The 21696-nt window shown below is 32.1% G+C and overlaps 3 protein-coding genes across 7 annotated transcripts; 1 reads left to right on the forward strand and 2 right to left on the reverse strand.

Moving 5' to 3' along the window:
* Positions 1-1298: 1298 nt before the first annotated feature.
* On the reverse strand, positions 1299-6183 carry LOC112326180 (autophagy-related protein 3). 3 transcript variants are annotated; one of them, XM_024593522.2, is made up of 10 exons: positions 5902-6183; positions 5582-5652; positions 5204-5320; positions 4957-5126; positions 4777-4862; positions 4487-4538; positions 4160-4225; positions 3623-3750; positions 2311-2413; positions 1299-1620 (listed from the first exon to the last, which is right to left on the reverse strand). In XM_024593522.2, the coding sequence occupies exons 1-9, from the start codon at positions 6060-6062 to the stop codon at positions 2317-2319; spliced, it is 948 nt and encodes a 315-aa protein (XP_024449290.1). In that variant the 5' UTR covers positions 6063-6183; the 3' UTR covers positions 1299-1620; positions 2311-2316. The 3 variants fall into 3 exon arrangements, 1 of the variants encoding a protein (XP_024449290.1); XR_002979846.2 differs by lacking the exon at positions 1299-1620 and having other exon boundaries at positions 2315-2413; positions 4111-4225; XR_008058327.1 differs by lacking the exons at positions 1299-1620; positions 2311-2413 and having other exon boundaries at positions 4042-4225.
* A 2618-nt stretch (positions 6184-8801) lies between these two features.
* Positions 8802-9456, reverse strand: LOC112326181 (gibberellin 20-oxidase-like protein). Its single transcript, XM_024593523.2, has 2 exons — positions 9101-9456; positions 8802-8964 (listed from the first exon to the last, which is right to left on the reverse strand). The coding sequence occupies exons 1-2, from the start codon at positions 9454-9456 to the stop codon at positions 8802-8804; spliced, it is 519 nt and encodes a 172-aa protein (XP_024449291.2).
* Positions 9457-14774: 5318 nt separating this feature from the next.
* Positions 14775-19738, forward strand: LOC18094027 (8-amino-7-oxononanoate synthase). Of its 3 annotated transcripts, none has more exons than XM_024605903.2 (11): positions 14784-15175; positions 15358-15494; positions 15577-15684; positions 16484-16677; positions 16827-16868; positions 17148-17235; positions 17483-17616; positions 17908-17996; positions 18368-18518; positions 18633-18701; positions 19319-19738. In XM_024605903.2, exons 1-11 carry the CDS (start codon positions 14932-14934, stop codon positions 19443-19445), a joined length of 1383 nt encoding a protein of 460 aa, XP_024461671.2. In that variant the 5' UTR covers positions 14784-14931; the 3' UTR covers positions 19446-19738. The 3 variants fall into 3 exon arrangements, with proteins under 3 accessions (XP_024461675.2, XP_024461671.2, XP_006368240.2); XM_006368178.3 differs by having other exon boundaries at positions 14785-15175; positions 16484-16722; XM_024605907.2 differs by lacking the exons at positions 18368-18518; positions 18633-18701; positions 19319-19738 and adding an exon at positions 18171-18361 and having other exon boundaries at positions 14775-15175; positions 16484-16722.
* The last annotated feature ends 1958 nt before the right edge of the window (positions 19739-21696 follow it).

Consider the following 21696-nt stretch of genomic DNA (forward strand, 5'->3'; position numbering starts at 1 on the left):
CTCATGATTTAAGTCATGTACCCCACTAAATTTAATAATATTTTATTTTTTAATATTATTTTTTATTCAGCTATGGTGTGTGATATTTTTTTGTCAAAACAAAAAAACAAGACGTGTGTGGAACCGGAAAGAAAACAACCTTTTGTAAGTTAAATAAAAAAATAGTTTCTTTTTAAGTGAAATAAAATAATACCTTTAAATAATAAAGGATTTTTTTATCAATTATTTTTAACTTTTAAGGGCTCAAAATAAATTAAATAAAAAAACATTTTTAAAAAATCAAGCCACACATCTAGCCTACTTACGAGCATGCCCTTTTTATTTTCTATATTTGAGGGTGAATAATACGTTGTCTAACCTTTATTTTTTTAGAAAATAAAAACACAAATAACCTATCATCTATGCTATAGATTTGAACTACTAAAGAGTTGTCAGATAATTAGGGTAAGGATATTTTATGTGCTAAAATTAAATTTTCAATGTATTTTTTTTTATTCAAATCACTTAAAAAATACACCCTATAAATCTTGATAAACTTATTTATAGTCTCGAATAACTCAATATATAATAAAAAAAACCTAAAATCAACTTGAATTCAAAAACTTTTTCAAGGTTAGATCTACCTTCTGAGGCGAAGAAAGGTAAAAGAACACCCTAGATGACCTCCTGCAATGACACGAAAATCAATATATATATATATATATATATATATATATATATATATATATATTTGACTAAAATCAGTGTTTATTTATATTTTTCTCTTTACCACCATGATTCAATGACTCTCACTTTTCTTCCATACCATGGACTAAAATACAAAGAAAATGAAGTTATGAACTAAAATTTAGTTTTCCTAAAAGGACCAAAAAACTATATTATAAAAGTATAAAGACAAATGAACTTTTTATGCTAATTTTAAAACCACTACCTATGTTCAATGCTTTTTTGACTTTAATCCTCTAACTTTTAATTTAAGCATTGATTAACAAATCAAAAGCATTTGGCCATCTATTCAAGCTCAAAAGGACTCAATCAAAGAGAAAAAAAAAGTTTGAAGACCAAAAAAGAGAGAATAAATTCACTCAGTAAACTATGAGTGAGTCCCACAGTGTCCACAAGCTTTAGTTTTTGTTATAGTTGTAATGAGAATGTATCCTGGAACTTCTCCAGTTCCTAGCCATTTGTTTTTTGAAAATTGTATTGTACCTATTTTAGGTAGAATTTATGTTTCAACCCTCATTCCACCGATAAAACATAAAAATCCCAAGAAAAATAGCTATTTCTATATCACACAATTGACAATAAGATTCAATTTTTTCCCACTGAAACAAGATCATATTCATGCCTGCAATGAGCAAGTTACCACACCTAGGCTTATTGAACATGGTGTTTGACGTTAAACGATCCTAATAAAGTTAATCTGTGCATTTACACTGTATAATAAACAACTATATGTCCATAAGATCACAAAGGATTCACAGTTATGCCCGATCATACAAGGCATATGAGTGGATTGTTTATAGGATTTATGTGCAGTAACGAGTGTTGTGGAAGGGGTACAGGGCATTGTTTGCAAACACCCCAGAAGATATTTCTTGAATTTACTGGAGGTTCAGCCTGGCAGGAATAAACAAACATCATCTAAAAATTGTCACCAAATTCAATAAATAGATAATGTATAGATATCTAAATTAAAACATAGTAGACAGAACAAAGATGGTGTATCTAGCTGCTTCATGATCATTCAGTGCACAGAGTTCAAATAAAAAGTTATACAGGATGACTAAACCTTTGCACTGAAAGTTGCCAGGAATCCGGTAATACTTTATGACCATAGGCAGTAATACAACAAGAAAAAGAACAGACGTAATGGTAAATTTGATCAAGTCAAGAAGAAAAAAGTATAAGTCAAGAGCAATGCTGTTCGAGAGAGAAAAAAGCTTCTAAGGTTGCACTTCAATGGAGGATCAAGGTGGTAAAGAACAAAAGAAAACAACCCATCTGCTCAACTGATGCCAAGAAACCAAAGGTCTTTAATGAGTAAATCAATAATATGACATGTTATTATTTCATTTGAAGACATGTTATCAATAATAGGACATCAACCAGGCCAATTGACATACTTTTTATATGCATTCTTTCATTTGAAGAGCAGGAACAATAATGGCAAAGCAAAATGTTTGACTGTCACATATTACAAAGCATCACAATTACTAAACCACCAACGAAAAAGTTTTTTTTTGGTTAAAAATTTTCAATGATGTTGGAACAATGATGAGAAAGGAGAAAGTTAATTATGGAAATTACCTCACATCAGCTGCTTGAGCTACCGAGATCAAAATCCATGGTGTAATCATATTCAATAGTTGGAATTACAGAGGCTACAAATTTCAAAAATAAGAAAAGGTACCTACAAAGTAAGAAATTGCAATTGTAAGATACACATAGACGAGATAAAAATATAAGTGGGAGATTATAAAAGATGTATTGGCATGTATATCAATCATTATATTTATAAGATGACAGAACTAGAAAATTTGAAACAAAGACAGGCAAATTGCAAGCTAGAACAAAATGCCATAAATCTAGCAATAAATTAGCTCTGAAAGAGAGAGCAATATACTACATTTCATACAATAGTTTTTTGGAGAAATTGTTGCTGTTATTTTACCTCTTCAGATTTTGATAGCAGACAGATTTTGATAGCAAAACACTTAATGTTTCAATTCCAGATCAGGCAATCAAATAGTATGAAGTGAGCAATGAGGTTCTCAGAAATCAAAATTAGCACAAATCCCATTATAACCACCAATGCTTTAATGAGTATATATCAAGGATTGGGTTGTTGAGTGTGTATGTGTGTCTTTTGTATCCACCAAGTGTTGGTGATGCTTCAGATTTTGAAGGTAGAATCGCTATTTAAATTCCTTAACCATGAACTAATGTAGAAAAACATATAAACAAGTCATAATTGAGCAAATAAACTATTAATGCACCATAGATGTTGCACAATACTTCACAGATTTCATTGAATGTGACAACAGGATAGGAGGCAGGACAGGATCAAGGTTAAATGATCCAGAGACGTCACATGTCTTATTGCTGGTAGATATTGCATACTAGGAGCTTTTTTTAAAGAAAAGAAAGTAATGGAGGAAGAAAAACATATTTTCTGGTGATTGATGTCTGAGGGCTGAGTCTGTCATCAGCACTAGAAAATCACGTCAAATTTCCTTCTTATGAAAACACAATTATGTTATTAAAATACAAGTTGTTGGATCTTATTGCAATAGTTCATTTCTGAATTATCAAAGATATATACTGGAACCACAAATAATTGACCTGCCTTGGACAAGGATAGTTTAACCCAGCTAGATTGGTGACTATCCTCAACTGAGTAAGAAACTAGGCTGGTTTACGTAGAGAACATTCATTTTTGTTATTAGGAAACTCACTGAACATTTGGATAAAACAATATGGGGTCCACTCAGACTTGTATTTAAACCCCCAACCTAATTACTGAGCTGTTTTCATGGAAATAGTCAAGGACATACTTCCAATTATACGAACTGTATTGAATGTCATTTTTCTCTTGAATGGTATCAGAGAAGAAACTCACTTGTCAACTTCTGGCTCAACTCCACGTGACATTAAAACATCAATAATTTTCTTCATGACAGCCCCATGTCGGCAAGGATGCACTGATGCATGCTTCCCAGGTAAGTGGGGATGGTCTTCAATAGTTACCTGTGCGTGATCAAATTTACAAGGAAAAAAGATTATAAGAAGCAACACATGCATTAAAACTTCTCTATGAAATGACCACTCAAGAGGCCAACGTCAGGAGATATATCAGCACAAGCAGAAAAATGACCAATGAAAGAATTCTCAGTTTCTCAATTGACTTAAACTTGAGGGGAAAAAATCAGAAGAGATACAGACAAATACAAAATGGTTCTGTAAAAACCAGCAAGCTTAAATTGATGCAATTCTCAACAACCTTAAAATTCCACTGTGATGCATGGTGGGTAGCATTACTTTTAAGAATTTCAATTTTGAGTGAGATCCCATGAAATCATTAAAAGTGGGTGTATTAAATAAACACACCCAATGTGCAGAATATCAATTGATAAACAGAATGACAAAATCTCAGCACCGTTTTGCGTGCATGGTCTTGGCTAACATCTTCAAGTACAAGCTCTGGTTGCAAAAGCATCCTTGACTGCCATGTGAAAGAAGAAGACGGTCAACAAATGAGTTAAACTGCATAGATGATGTACAGAAACAAGTTCAATTCAATCCCATACAGCCTTGCCTGTAACCATGTTCAGATATCAATTTCACAGACTATAATAAATAGAAATCACAACCTTCATGTGCATTTTTATTGCACCAAAATATCTTTTTTTGGTAAAATATATTGTTCTTACACTTGTTTCCCAGCTGAAAATAGTGAAAAAGATTTGATAGAGCAGAAACAAACCTCATCATATCCAGTAAGCCATACACGAGGAGTTTGATAATATTTATCATACCTGCAGATACGAGATAAAATAAAATGTTATAATAGGCTAAAAACTGCAGCAAGTTTCAATCAAGACATCTTTGCAAACATTATCAGATTATTACATTGGTATTTAAAAGAAAGTGTGACGACTTCAGCTTTGAGAACCGTGGCACAGATAAATCAAATAGTTCAACAGAGCATGGCAAATGTTCCAGAACTGTTAAAACACCCAAATTTAAGAAGTTTTCAATCAAAATTTATCTTACGTGATGCTGACATCATATGTTCGAGTGCGCAGAATGTTATCATCATCGGGCTCATGAGCCACGAGGTATGTAGTCTGAAGTGTTGCCTACATCAATTAAATTTACATAGACAATTATAAGAACTTTCAACTTTCTATCTGGACAACAACAAGGGTGTGAAGAGCAGAAATAGCAAGTTACAGGATCTGATTCAATTAGATTGTCAGGGTCTTCAAAATCTGCCATGTCAGGAATATCTTCCTCCTCCTCTCCCCCAAAGTATGAATGGTTTGTTTGGATAAGACTTTTTTTTGCACTGATTTCTAGAGCCTCCATTGAAGGCACATTCTCATCCTCATCACCTTTGGTTTCTAGAATAAAGGCAAATCATAAAGTCAGAACTCAGAAGGCATCAGTAATTGATATCGAGCTCCAGTTAAAATGGTACCTTTAGGTTTCCCGTGAGTTGCCAGCCATCCATCATTATCTTCGTTATCAAGTAGAACTTCACCTCCAGCCGCTTCATACTCTTCTTCTACAGATGCAGCTCTTCGTAGACAAGGAACTAAGAACAAAGATTTGCATCAACAAACTACAATAAAGCAAACACTGCAAACTTATTCAAATAAACTGATGTGTGCGAATTGGCTAAATTTGCATCTTTCTGTACTTTCAAAACAATGTAAACCGCAATTTCCCTCGTTACTTTTCTTTCACAGAACAATAATTATTACAAGTCTATTCAGTTACTAATTGCCATATAAAAGTCACAGCTTCGTAGATGCTGTTACGAAAAAAAAACATGGCTTATAATGGTGACAATTACCGTTTCGAGTGATCAAAAACTGTTTCTCTGCAGGTAAGTATGACTTCCTCTTGCTCGGCTCTCCAGATTCCCTGTTAAAACCAAAATCAAAACCAAAACTAAACCATATAATAGAACAAAGCTCACTAATTTATGATCAACAACCACTCGAAGCAGAAAACCGAAGAATATAGCACAGAATTTTAGTCACTGGGAGCTCTAGATAACATAATAAATACGTGTTTAAAGTTTATTAACGCCAATTACAATAAAAAGCGGTGCTTATATTCGAAGATGGATGCTTTGATGGGGGTTGGGGGGGTGTCAAGGAAGTAAATTACCAGGACCAAGTGGGGCATTTAGAGACAAGATTGTCACCAGCGAGAATGAATTCGCTGACACTAAGAACGCCTTTCTCTTTGAAGGCAGAAACAGTGCGTGGACCTGTGATTCTCTCTACTGTTCCTTTGAATGCTTCGTGAATCTTCTGTGATAGTACCATTTCTCTCAATTTTTTATCGAACCTTGGGAATTGAAATCAAGCAAACCCTAGAAATTGCAGAGAGAGGGGGGGGAGGGCGTGTTTGTCAAGTTAGCTTTGCGGGGATAGAGGTTATGGCTTTTTAAAAAATATATATATTTGACCCAAACTATGCTCTTAGTCCCTGATATTTAAAACATTTTCGGATTTAACCTCTCGTGGCACTTTTTTTATGGTCCTTTAACATTTTTATTTTTTATGACCACCCCATTTCTTTTTGTTTGACTTATCTTTGTGTTGTATCTATCCTCCCCTATTCCTCTTTTCCTAAATAGGAAGTTGCTAGAAAGAAATTCTAGTCAATTTCATTAACATCGTTCTGGCAATTTTTGTTTTTTTATTTAATCACGAAAAGATTTATTGTTTAGCTAAATAACTTTTATTTTTTATATTGAATTTTATATATAATTGTATTTTAAATTTAATTTTTATAAAATCTAAAATAACATGTTTTTTATTCCTGAAGATCTATTTTTTCATTTATTTTGCATGTAAAAATCTATTTTATAATAGTTTTAATCAAAAATATATTTTTAAAATTATAACTAAAAATATTTGTAAAAACTTATTTTTTAAAAAATTATATTCATAAAAACTATCACAATCCGCCGTTAACTAGCAGCTAATTGGGCAGGAATTTAATCCTTTTTTTTTTTAATCTTGCTTATACAAAAAGTTGTTCTTTTCTACCATAATTTTTAGTAACTTGCTTATATATAAAAAAGAATCATGTCTGATAACGTGTGTTCATGTAAAACAATCGAATTTTTGTATTTCTTTTACTTTATGGTCAAGCATGAAGATTTATTGTTGCTAGAAGAAAAGGAGGAGGAGGAGTCTAAGCATCAAATTTTTGTATTTTTGTTATGTTTGGGAGTGTGATTGCAATTATTTTTTAAAATGTTTTTTGTACCGAAATATATTAAAATGATATTTTTTTATTTTTAAAAAATTATTTTTAAAATCAGCATATCAAAACGATACAAAATATTAAAAAAAAATAATTTTTTATGAAGGGTGCCGCGTTCCAATCTAAGTTTTCCCTGTTTTGTATTTTAACTTTGATATTGGGATGAATTATAAAATGTAGTTGCTTGAGACAATTTTTGTTTTTTTTGTTGCAGTTGACATATTATGAGACACAACCCCTTAGACTTTCAAAATTAGAAAGTTTGGATTTGTGTGCGTGCGTGTGTGTGTGTGAGTGCTACATTTGTCCAAAAAAAATTAGGAACGCCTGAATAAGGATATCCTCGTCCTATGTCTTCAAAAATTTAGAATTTTATTGTATTTCTCGTGGAAGAATATTATTTATTAAAATAATATATTTTTTTAATTTTAAGTTTATCTATCAACATTAAATTTATTAAATTTAAGGCTTCATAATTTGTTTTTAATTTACTTTTTATAAAATTATTCAAGTCTCATGACTTGGACAGTGAGTTTGACGAGTTAATTCAATTTACTCAAATTTTTTTTTCTAATTGATTTTTTTTTCAATTTTATTTTTTAATATTAGTTGATTGAAAATTAAGCTTAACTAGATTGAATCGAGATTTTTTTTCTCCTTTTTTTAATTGTTTTCTTTTTCAATTTCATCCTTTAATATTGGATTGATTGAGAATTAAACTTCGTTATTTATTTTAGTTTGTTTTCTATGAATTATCTCTATCTCATGACTATGATCATAGGTTTAGCAAATTAACCCGGATTGACTTGAGTCAGTTTTTATGTTTTTTTTTTATCGATTTTTTTTAATTTCATCTTTGATCAACTTTAGGTTGATTGAGAATTAAGTTTCATAATTTATTTCAGTTTGCTTTCTATTGTATTATCTATATTTGATGACTTAGGTCGCGGGTTTGGTAAGTTAACTCGAGTAATTTTTTTTTTGTCTTTTTTAATTGAATTCTTTTGAATTTTTCATTCAACATTGAGTTCATTGAAAATTGAGTTTCATAATTTGTTTTGATTATTTTCTATGGGGTTATCATGGTCTTATAACTTGGTATGTAGATTGACGAGTTAAATCGAGTTGACCCGAGTCGATCCAATATGCTTCTATCACAATATTTTATAAAAATAATATCATCTTAAATATTTATTTTAATTCAAATTATATTTTTATTAGTCATCCAGATTACCATTGAACTTGCCAAGATGACCAAGTTACATCACATCTATCATAACACAGTTTAAATGTTTTTCTATTGAAAAAGAGATTAGTAATGTCTGGATATTTTTTTATATTAAAAAAATTTAATCTGATCAGCGACGTAGAAGAAGTCAATAACCTAGTAAATAACTAGGTTGAAATAACACTACTCAAAATAATTTTACTAGAGCCCAGAAAAGATTATCTTATTATTTCCACATAGCGAACACAAGAATTATTTACGCTTTCTTTCTTTGCTCTCTCTTCTATCTATATTAGTCATGTAGTTCACGCTTCATCGTGGGCTAAATAATTGTTTTTTCAATGCCAAAAAGATGGCTGTGCAAGCGTTTACAAAACTATTTTTGGCACCAAGGAAAACTTATAATCATAAACCCAAAATCCTATGCATGAATTTATTTAAATAAATAATAAATAATTTGTAATAATAAATTAAAAAAATTGTTTACTATAACTAAAGACTAAATTGAGAAATAGATATATATCAGAAAAATAAAATTTTGCAATATAGGCAACAGACCTAGTTATGATGATGAATAGTTGTTTATTCTCATGTATCCATGACAGCTTTTAAAATCAGATTCATAAAACTTCTTTGCAAAATCACCCCTCATGCTCATTAGCACCGCCTTCACTATTCTTCTCGAAAGCTCTGACATTTTGGCCCCATATTCTTCAACTGTCTCACTGGTGTAAACACAAAGTAACAAGAGTATAATCAGAATATAACAGATTGCAATTTTTGCTTACTTCATGCTTCATTCTCAACTGATTAAATAAATGAAAAAAAGAGAGTCAAGTGACAGTCGTGACTATTTATTACCTGAATTCAGGGTTTGAATGGTCAGGGAGAATTGCTGTAGAACTTTGTGCCGAAGTAGTGAAATCTGGTCCGGAAACACGAAGACTTTCGAAGAATGGAGATGCATTAAAAGGAGGGGTGTAGGTTTTTACCCGTGATGATGGACCTACCTTGACTTTGGACTCATAAGGCAGGCTGAAGATATGATTTGAAAGGGAATAGAGTTTCCTGTAAACATCTTTCGAAACTCCACGGTTGGTTATATGGAAGAAATCCCATTCTTTGCAGGCTAGAGAAAGGGAGGAGAGGCAGGATGGATTTAAGGTCCGAGAGATATCAAAAACAGGAAGTTCTATAGAAGTCTGGGATTCATGCATCACGTAGAGATAGATAAAAAAAAATCAGTTGGACTTTTCAGTTTGGTTGGTATGTTTAGCATGTAGAGAGACATCAGAACACAGAGAGACGGACCTTCATTTATATGTTCATATACTTATTGAATACCTTAGGCTATGTTCACTTTTCGAGAAATCACTTTTTAAACTTGTTAAAAAAAAATTTAGCTTGGTTTTCAGGAAAGTGTTTTCCTAGAATATTTAGGCGGAAAACACTTTCCGAAAGTTGTGAAAAATTTAGAAATATCATATTATTTGCTGATTATATCAAATTTGGTCCTCCAACTTTTGATTGCTATATATATATTTTGTTTTGAATATTTATTTTTCAATTTCATCTCTTAAAATTTAATTTTTATATTAACTTTGGTCCTCATTTTTATAATTGTTATTTGCTTTTCCCTTATCATTTTTTTTTGAAATTTTTTATCTATCAAATTTGCTCCTCATTCTTTTGATTTTGATTGTTACTTATTTTTTTTGAAATAATTTATGAAATGTTAATTATTATTATTTTAATTTCTTCATCTTTTATTTTTTTTATTTTTTAGATTTGATCTCTATTATTTTGATTATTATTTATTTTATTTTAGATAATTTATGAAATTATTTTTTTTTTCAATTTCATTCTCATTCAACTTTTTAATTTGTAAGATTTGTTCCTCATTATTTTATAAACTTGAGAAAAATAAAACATTAATAAGTTATTTTCCAGCTCATTTTCCATGACATAACCAAACACTGGAAAATGTTTTCCAACTTATTTTCCATTACACTACCAAACATCAGAAAATAATTCACTTTTCCAGAATTCACTTTCCAAATGAAAACTACTTTCCAGCAAACAAACGGGGAGCAAGGACAAGTTTACAGGGTCAACACCACAGCTTGGTTGTTCTTGGAAGGGAGGTTATTTCTTAAATTTGAATTAGTTCTTAAATTATAATCTGATAGCCAGCAGCGGGTAGGAATGAAGGAGGAGTGCTGGTCATTTGTTCTACGTCAAATTAATTTTGCTAATTAAGCAAAACTAGTACTTGAGTTTAGATTTCTTACATCAATTCTATGTTCAAAGATAGTGTTGGGCCTGAATCTTTGTTGTGTTGTTGGTTCCATACCAGCTTACCCGTTTAGGTCATACAATTCATTAGAGTGAGGTTTAGCAGCGGTTTTCTCACCAAATGCTGAGACATGAGAGCAGAGTCCCTTGCCAGCAAATGAGACATGAGAGCAGAGTCCATTTAACATTTCCAGCAAGCGCCCAGATTGCCATTTAACCTTTCCATCAAGGGTCTTTTGTTGTTGAATTGTTTGTAGGCTTAAATCACCTCGTTGAAATGTTGGACACGAGGTTAATTAGGGTCCTTGTACTAACAGTAAACACCTTTTGTAGATGTTACTATAGTTTTCAAGAATTTCAATATAATATCTCATAAAATGTTATGCAACCCATTTTTTTCATTCATTTGTTTCATTTTTTTTACCCCCCCTTCTTTTCTTAATTTCTCAAACTTTCTACATGAGATAATATATAATGATTGATAAAAAATGATATATCGTAAGATTATTTGAATATCTAAAAAACCTAAATTAAATTTTATTAGCCATTATCAAATTTCTTGGAACTATATTTTATGATATACCACTCTCTTTTCTAAAGAGATGACTTATATAAATAGACCTTCTCTTATAAAATATCATATCCATATTAACAAATATTTTTTTACTAGCAAGATGATAACATATGTAACCTTTCTAAATGGTAGAGTACTCGATAAACACATATTTTAGAGCTTTAGGATCTAATTTTCCAATTGTTGTCAATTATATCAAACAAAAAAAATACACAACCAAATACTTTAGGAGGAACAATAAAAGAGCAAACTCCTTATAGAAGTTCTACAAGAGATTTAAAGTCCAAAACTCTTAAGATCATTCAATTGATAAGGTATGTTGTTGTAAAGATTGCATCGCCCTAATAAGATTTTGAAACATTCATTATGAATATAAAAGATCTTGCAACTTCTAAAAGATATTGATTTTTTTGTTCAGCCACACCGTTCTAATTTGGTGTGTCTATATAATTTGTTTAATGAACAATATCACAATCAACAAGATAACTCTGAGAAGTTCTATCCATATATTTTGTATCATTATCATTTATTAAGACTTGTACTTTAGTATTGAATTGTATGCACACCATTTTATGAAATTTTTAGAAATATAAGCACACTTCACTTTTATTATGCACCAAGTAAATCCAAGTGGTGTGACTGTAACAATCAATGAAGGTGACAAACCATTGAAAGCTAGACAATGAAACAATTTGACTAGAACCTTAATCATAATGAATAGTTATAAAAAAGTGTAATACTTCTCTTATTAATAGGTGATTATATAAAATGTGTGTGCTTTGTAAATTCATATACATCATATAATAAGCTTTTTATATTACATTATTTGAACAAAGTTGGAAAGATCTTATTTAAGGCTATAAAAGAAGGATGCCCTAAATGATTATGTCATTGATATAACTATTGTTGAGCAATCATAGAAGAATAAAGTTTTTGAGCATGTTTAGCTATACTTATCCCAACCAGATGAACAAGATCCATATTCGGTAGATATAAGTCATTTTCCACCTTACCATAGCCAATCACCTTCCTAGTCTTCAAGTCTTAAAAAACACAATAATTTAAGAAAAGAAAATAAGACTTTACAATTTAAATATTTTATTATTTTATTAATAGACAACAAATTATTAGAAAAATGAAAAAAAAAAGAATTGAAGACAAGGATAATGTATGAGTGCATTGAACTAAACCTTTCCCAGAAACAAAACATAGAGAACCATAAGTTATTATTTTTACCCGAGGAAGGAAAATAAGATTACAAAAATATTTGAAAAATCTATTTATATGATCATTTTGTCCTGAATCTATAACCCATAGCTCATAATCATCTATGGTGAAAGTATTCAGAGTTGTGATATTTATATTCTTGTGAGCAAAGTTGGATGAAGAATCAGAGGGAGGATCAATCTTAGCCATCAGATGTTTAAGGGTTCTTAAACCTTTCTTAGAAATAGTGAAAGTATTTGAGTTTACCTAAAGTTGCAATTTCAATCCCCTTAGATATATGAGCTTGTGATTGGGTAGGTCCAACCATTTTTCCTCAATGTCCCCTCATAAGATGTCCATAAAATTTCCAATAGGTTTCTTTAGTGTGTTTAATATGCCAACAATAATTTATTTTAATTTTTCTTTGTCTAATACTTATTGATTACTAAATCAAGTTTGTCCTTTGTTATTTCATTAAGAAGAGTGGACAACCATGGTTGATCTTTATGGAATTACAAGTTATAACATAACATTTCTCGTACTCTTTTCATTTTGAACATGAACATGTGTGTATGTTTGCTTTAATGAAAGAAAAATATTTTTACTAATAACTTGAACTCTAATTTGATCATACTCTATATTGAGTCCAACAAGGAAGTTATAAACTCATTCTTTTTCCACTAACTTCTGAAATCTAACTGCATCATTGGGACAATCAACTTAAAATCTTGATAGAAATCCAAATTCTTCCATAAATTGTTGGGTTATGCAAAATATTAAGCTACAGTCATCTCATCTTGTTTGGTCTCATGCACCTCTTTACACGACTCATAAACTTGTGCATTATTACTAAGTTAAAAGTATGTTTGATTTAGAACACTTTAAAATTTTGATACAGAATCATGGAGCAGATAACCATGAGCAATAGAAAGCTACATGAAGTTAACAAGCCAAGATATAACTAATGATTTTTTTTAATTTCATCGATTAAATGATACATAATTTATCACCGGCCTTACTTGTTCTCCTATAATATAACCATACAATTCTCAAGCTTTAATAAATAATAAGCATGAACGTGACTAATCAAGACAATCGGTTCCATCTATTTTGACATGACTAGTTTGAAGTGAGGAATTATCACTAAGAGCTCCAACTCAACTTTTATGTTACTCTCATTAATGATATTTTTCGAGTTTCCACCTGAACTTACTTCTACCATGTCTAAATTAGTACAATTGAACCAAAATCAATCTCAGCTCTACAAGAGACCACTTGACTTTTACTAATCCTTAAAACAAAGGTAGACCTAGCTAAAAATATCTTAAAAAAACCCTAAATATCTTGATCAACTAGTCCCTCGTACTAAAAAAAATCTGACCTTTTTATTAAACCATCTCTTTACAAACCGACAAAGTAAATGCATCAATTTTTATTGAAACCACAGGGCTTTTGTTGTTGGATAAAAGAGCTTCCACAAGTAAGAAAAGAATGACAATTTACATGCTTATATTATGCTGACATAATATTATGTCATCATTATTATTAGCATAAGATTGATTTTTGTTAGTGCTCTTAGTGGTCTGATATCACATTGGTATTTTTATATAAAAATAACTAAAAATAAAGGAAAAAGGAAAGAGATAAGAAAAGGAGAGAAAAAGAAATAGAGCGTGTTTTGGTATTGTAATAACTTTTGTGGTTGTGGTCTGAAAAAAAATAAGTTTAGAAAAATCACTTTTAATTATGGTTGGTTTGATTAAAATATGTATTCAGTTAAAACTATAGTTAAAGTTGTTGTTTAGCAAAAAAACATATTCATGATGTTTGATTAAAATTGTGGTTGAACTTAATTTTGATAATAAAATGACCTAAACAGACATGTATTAATTTATTATTTTGTAATTACATTAATATGCATTTCATTATTAATATATTGTAAAAACAGTTATACGAATTACAACACTGACTTGCTGCAATTCCATCACAAACAAAACCTATGCGCGAAGGCTTTTGGTTTCCATGAGTTTGTGAACGTGGAACAATATCATTTAAAAAATCCACATTAATAAAATTAGAAAGACAATCAAATTCTGCAAATGACATATTTTTTACGACTCTTTTTAATGTAATTATATAATATCATGTATGCTATTATAATCTGAACTTGTATTTTATACCCGAAAAAAGGCATATTCTACAAAATTATCCTTTTTTTCCCCTACATTTCAAGTATAGTTCTATCACATGGCGTATTGAAAAGTAAACACGATTGGAAATTTAAAAATGATAGAACACTGCTAGATGCAGACCCCACACACATATTAGAAAGAGTGTGAATCCATCCTATTGAAATTTAAACCCAAAAAAGAAGGTGCCTCGTATTAGGACTCGGTGTTCAATTTCAAATGAATACATATACATATACAATACGTATATATAATAAAAACGTGAACGCAGCCGGCAGGCAGGACAGGAGAGGACTTGCTCTGCCTATAAACCACCTACCTACGTCATATAACAACTGCTAACTACTTCCTTGAGCTTGAGCTTGAGCTTCCGTCTTCTCTACCTCTCCGCCTCTCTCTCTCTCTCTCTCTCTCTCTCTCTACAAAAAATGGAGAATGATAGCAGTTATGGTGACTCATGGGACTCATGGGTAGACGAGGCACTTGCAAAGCTTCATTCTTTAAAACTACTTCGATCTTTAAGACCCATTAATCTTTCCCCTCAACCTCACAAAAACTGTGAAGATGATTATCAGGTGTTCGACGAAATGCAGCCTTGGGATCGATCCTCGGTTGAAATCTCCATTTCAGAGCGCACCTTTCACAAGTGGCTCCTTGACATTCCCAGTTCAGGTATACTCTTCTTCATTTCTTAAATTTGTTATGCATTATTGGAGTGAAATAAAGACATGGTTGCTCTTAGAATTGTTAACAATCGTGCATTTCTTTTTAAATTTTATTCCTTGTTTTAGATTCTTGTCTCTCATGTCAAGAAAATGTGTATTCTAGTCTAATTTCAGTAATGATGTTTATAGGAGACGAGGATACATGGAGCAATGGAGTCGCTGACAATAAAGAAGCTAATGGACGGTTCAAGAAGCTACTTTTGTTCTCTGGAAATGATTACTTGGGCTTGAGTTCTCATCCCACTATTGCCAGGGCAGTTGCAAAGGTACTTTTTTTTTTAAAAAAAAAAACTTTTGCTATTTGTTTTTTCCCTGCTTCGACGATATAATGATTTAATACTATATCAGGCAGCACAAGAGCATGGAATGGGGCCTAGAGGTTCTGCTTTAATCTGTGGATATACAAATTACCACAGGTTACTTGAGTCTTCCTTGGCGGACTTAAAGAAGAAAGAGGTATGAGCTTCAATGGCTTTAATGCCTTCTGTCAGTTCAGTGATTTACAATTGCTGTTATAAGACTATCCAACCACTTTATCGTTATGATTATTACATTATTGGTAAAAATAAGAATGGTTTATCAAGCTATACGTTATATGAGAACAATTCTGGCATGATTAAATTGATCAATCGTTATCACTTACAGTTTCAGGTCATGGGATTTTCATCATGTTATGTGGATTTATAGGAAAGTAAGGAAGACAATGAAAAACTATTGTCAACTTATTCATTCATTCATTTATTATTTTCATCTTTTTTTTATCCCCTCGCTTTTGGGAGGGAGGGGTGTGTGTCGCGGAGTAATATAAAATTATCTTAAGGCTCACCTAATAATTATCTAATAGCTTAAGCTATTGGATTGAGATGATTTTTTGACATGGTATTAGAACCTCGATTACTAAACGGTCACAAGTTCGAATCTCACCACTTTCATTCTCTCTTCTAATTAATAGCAGAAAGTATTGTAGGCTTGTGCAAGTTTCAAACTCAAAGAGCTTTCACTTAAAGAGGTGTGTTAGAGAATTATATAAATCATATTTTGGGGCCTCACCTAACAGCTTAAGATATTAGGTGAGGTTCCAAGATAGTTTTATATTACTCTCTAACAGGGTGCTTGCCTGATCTTGTCACGTAATGAAAATCCATGAAACTCGGTTTGATTTCTAGGAAACACAATGCTTTGTTTTAATACTCTTTTGAATGTTTGGGATATTCAACTGAAACACTGATGCATACTTGTTCTTAATATATGCTAGGATTGTCTTCTTTGTCCTACAGGGTTCGCTGCCAATATGGCAGTGATGGTAGCTCTTGGAAACATTGTCTCTCTTTTAGCTGCAGCTGAAAAACCTATGAAGGAGGATAGGATTGCTCTCTTTTCTGATGCACTGAACCATGCTTCGATAATTGATGGTATTCGTCTTGCTGAACGACAACATACTGTTGATGTGTATGTTTATAGGCATTGTGATATGTCCCACCTTAGTTCATTGTTGTAGGTTCTTTGCCTTTATCTACTCCTTTGGTGCTTTCCTTTGCATTGCATTTTTTCTTCACAGAGTTCATATCTGACTTTGTTTTTATTATTTTTTTCCATAGATCAAGTTGTGAGTTGAAGAAGAAAGTCGTTGTGACTGATAGGTTAGCATGCCATTCCAACTTCTATTCTTTTGCTGCAAGTGTTGGCTAATCATAAGTAACTATTATTTTGTTAAACAACCACAGATGCCCATTTTTCTTTTCTGACTCGTATCCATTGTCAGTATGCTTGTTGCGTGTTTGAATTTTATTGTTATCCTATTTCTTTTATAAGATAGCATCCTTGATAAACTGCTAACAATTTTCTTGCGGTATGTTTTTGAGTGCTTGTTAGTGTGGACAAGGTGGGTCTGAATGTTGTCTTTTCTGTTCTTATTACAGCTTATTTAGCATGGACGGAGACTTTGCACCAATGATTGAGCTTGTGAATTTACGCGAGAGGCATGGGTTTTTGTTAGTCATCGATGATGTAAGTTTTCTTGAAGGCTGATGTATGTAAGAAGCTATTTCAAACTGTCTTGTACGCATGAATCTTGTCCAAGGGCTGAAGCTCTGAGATTTAACTTCTATGGTATGGATTGCAAACGTGAAATATAATAATCTTTTGTTAGAGAACGTAAAGTCTTTATCAAGAAAATAAAAATCTGCTGACAGTTTACTTTGATGCTACTAAATGCTATGAATAATGAAAGAATTAAACTTAAGAGTTTTTTCAGGCTCATGGAACTTTTGTCTGTGGGAAACATGGTGGGGGAGTGGCTGAGGAGTTCAATTGTGATAGGCAAGTTGACATATGCATTGGAACTCTGAGTAAGGCTGCTGGTTGCCATGGTGGATTTATAGCATGCAGGTACTAGTGGAGAGCAATAGTGATGCATCACTACAATAACACTTGTTTCTCATTTCCCAAGAAAACGAAACCTTTCATTATATTTGTCTCTTGTTAAAATAGTCCTTAAACCTTTGAAAGAGGATACATTGCAGGACTGTTTGTGTTTTTGCTAACATTTGTTTAAATTAACAACTCTCATGTTCTACTTACCCTGTTATTACCCTTGTGTCCTCTACTTTTAAAAGTTTACTTTAGGTTGCATTGCACATGAAAGTAATTGATGAAGTTATGTCAATGCTATATGAACAGCAAAAAGTGGAAGCAACTCATACAATCAAGAGGCCGCTCATTCATATTTTCAACTTCTTCACCAGTCCCTATTGTTGCTGCTGCCCACGGTAAACTTCAGTCTGTTGGTTCTTTTCTTTCTTTCTTTTCTTTTCTTGATTTTTTCCTTTTCTTTTTATATGGGACCTCTGACTGATTCCCAGCACCTAACATCATGCAATCTGGTTAATTTCCCACGTACAAGAACTTGCAGCTCGTGGGATTTCTGATGCCATTTTCTGCAGGTCATTCGTGTGCAGCTTGCTCGGCCTTTGGTGGGGATACTAGTAATTCTTCATTTAATTAGGAAGTCTACGACAAAAAACCTTGAAATTCCGTAGTTGTTTACAATTAGCGTAGAACTTAATTTTATCATGTCTTATAGCCTTTGCTTTCTTGGTAAAAAACTTTCTGCTGTAACAACTTGTGTACAACCTGACAGCTGCTGTTATTGTTGGGAAAAAGGAAGGATGGCGTAGAAAGGCAATTTGGAACAGGGTGCAAGAGTTTCGGGCTCTTACTGGAATTCCCATCACGAGTCCCATAATTTCGCTTATTGTAGGGAGTGAAGAGAAAGCCCTCAAAGCCAGCCGGTTTCCTCTCTCTCTCTCTCTCTCTCTCTCTCAAAATGAATTCTCTCTTGCACATGCACAGACCTTGTGTGTCTGCTGCAACAGCTACTAACTACAATAATTTTGATGGATCAGGCACTTGCTGAAATCTGGTTTTCACGTGACTGCAATCAGGCCCCCGACCGTGCCTCCCAACTCATGCAGGTTTTGTTGCATATTCATGATGACCCTCTTAATGTTCTTTTGTGCAAGGATATCTGTTCGGTTTTAGATGCACTTTCTTTGTGGTTCCTTCGACGTAGTGCTCCTTTTCACCCAATTTCAGTGTCAGGGAATGCAATTTGATGCACACTTGCTCAAACTCTTACCAGAAAAGAAATATAGGTTGATGATGCTCGGCTCAAATATAAACTAGTGCCTTATAAAGCGCAAAATGCCTACACATGATGCATCTTTCATATTTCACACTCGAAGAATTTGTGTTAGTCAGCAGTGGCCTGCTGTGCTATGATTTATTTATACAAGAACTTATTTGTCACCTATGGTTCTACACTTGAGCAGAGGAAGTTGACATTACAAGTCATTTATTTTAAGCAGACCAACAGATATCAGAAAGTTCCTCAAGATATTTCAAAACCTCAAGTTAGGTTCGATTTAAAAATTAACGTACTATATCTGAGAGCTAAGAAAAATCAATGCCGTTAATCGTGGCAAGGTTTGAGTCAACATGTGGTTCCAACTTGGATGCCCTTGTGTTGTTACTTTTTCTATCCACCTGAATAAATCCTTTTTGATCCGATTTTTTTTCTTTTCAAAATCAGGTTACGAGTGACTTTGTGCGCAACACATACAACAGATGATTTGAAGAAACTGACAGCAGCACTATCCTGTTGCATCAACTTTCAAGACATTAGTCTCTGTAACTCGAGAGGAACTGCTAGGCTCTAGAAATTATCCTAGACCATTGTTTCTGACCAAGGATGATGAAGCAAGAAGCATTGTAGCAAAGCAAATGAGATGCTGACTTACACCTTTGGCATGCATTGAGGATTAGGTATTGTTAATAAGATTTACTGATTTTAGTCATCTCTGTTTATTTCTTCTGCGAGTCGGTGTAAGCATACGATAATCTAACAGTGGCTTTTCTAGTTTCTACTATTCTTCATGTACAATAATAGTGTACCAGTGATCACTGGGCAGCACATTTGCCATGCCGATTAAAGACAGCCATTATACTCCAATCACAGTGAACTTCCAGATCCCAGAAAGCCTTTAGCATGCATCAAAATGATCACAGGGTTATTTATTTCTCCTTTTCCGATAGATTATTTTAGTGTATACTAGTCCATTGAGAGTAAAAAAAAAATTCAAATGAAAAAAAAATTCTAGGTATTGCTAACTCATCTTCTAAAAAAAAATAAATTTAACCATGAATTTTAAACTGGATGTATATTGAATGATATTTTTATCTAATATCGAGACGGAAGCATATTAATTGAATTTACCTGAGTTAATCTACGTTGACATGTGAAATTTACAGAAATAATTTTTTAAAAAATGAATTGTAAAGAACTTAGTATTGAAGAATGAAATTAATAAAAAAAATATTTTTAAAAAAAATCCAAGTAAACTCAAGTCAAACAACTAAACTCATGATGCAAGTCTTGTTTGTTATCAAATTCAATAATTTTTATTTATTTCAAATATCATTTTTTATTTAATAGATTTATATGACAATAAAAAGTATGTTGATTTTTTTTGTATGAAATATTAAAAAAAAAAAAACTATGACAAGTGTGTGGGAATGAGATAACTAATGTAAATCATTGATAACAGGTAAGATTGTATAATTTTTAAAATTGATAGACAAAAAATACATTAAACAAAAAAAATAGCCTAGATATTATTTATAATCTATTAAATTTGTAATTCGAATTATGAACAATTTTCATAAATATATATTTAATTAAAATATATATAAAAAAAACCAATAATAATAATAAAGCCTAGCAGCACAGGTCTATGGCCAAGTATCCTAGGCATTTGAAAGAAAGAACCCAGGTGTGTGGCCTTCAATCTCATATCTCCTTGACCAGGCCTTTCTCTCTCTTATTTAAAAGGGTCTTCTCTTAGTTTTTTGAGTAAAAAAAGCAAAAAACATTTCGTTTTTTTGTGTGAAATGATATGTCATCTAATAGAAAGAGTTAAAAAAATAATTTTAAGTTTATAATATAAAGAATAAAAAAAAATTGAGGAGAGATATATTTTTATTATTATTTGCTTGTTTAAATGTGGCTTGTTTTTTCCCTCCTTATTTTTATCCCTCTTCTAGTTACAACTTAAATATATATAAAAAAAAATTATAAAATTTCTTCAGGGCTCTTGATGGTTGGTTTGTGTTTATAATGATTTCCTTACAAACCCTAGGACATAGTTCATGCTTTCAGTCGTCACTGGAATTCCCATCCAAAACCTAATAGTTTCTCTTATTGTAAGGAGTGAAGAGAGGAGAGGGCCTTGAAAGCCTGGAGGTTTGCTCTCTCATCGCTATAACAGTTCCTAACTTGCTGGGGTAATTTTTCATGAACCAATCACTTGTTGAAATTTGGGTTTCGTTCTTAACCAATAATTAGGCCCCCCTGTAGTAGCTCCAGCCTCCAGGTATTACTGCATATATATTCTTGAATATTAATCTCTTTATATTATTTTGTGTAATTAGCATATTTATTTTTATCAAATTCAGAGGGACTTTGGTTTATCTAAGTAATAAAGATAGATTATGATATGAAGTGGGAATCACACCATATTTTTGCAAATGTTTTCTTTATTTTTGAATCTCTTAAATTTTCATCAAAATCACTATCAGCTATAGTGCCATGATTTGATTTGACATCGTACGTACGTAGTTCTATTTTTTTTTAGTTTAACGTGGGTGTTCGGGTCAGCTTGCGCGCACCTCGACTAATCCCACGGGCCCTGAAGTTAACGACCATGTAAGCCTCCAGTGGCCATCATATGAGCAACCACATGGCTCGAACCTGAGACCATAGAGAGAGCAAATCTCTTGGTCCCAATCTTTTACCACTGGACCACCACCTAGATGGTTATATTTTACCACCACGTAGTTCTATCTTTCATGCCTTGGTAGTGTTATATTTCTTTACATATGCATAACTTCTTTTTCATTTTTTTTTCTTTA

The sequence above is a fragment of the Populus trichocarpa genome, chromosome 1, assembly GCF_000002775.5.
Source record: "Populus trichocarpa isolate Nisqually-1 chromosome 1, P.trichocarpa_v4.1, whole genome shotgun sequence".
In the NCBI taxonomy this organism is placed as follows: domain Eukaryota; kingdom Viridiplantae; phylum Streptophyta; class Magnoliopsida; order Malpighiales; family Salicaceae; genus Populus; species Populus trichocarpa.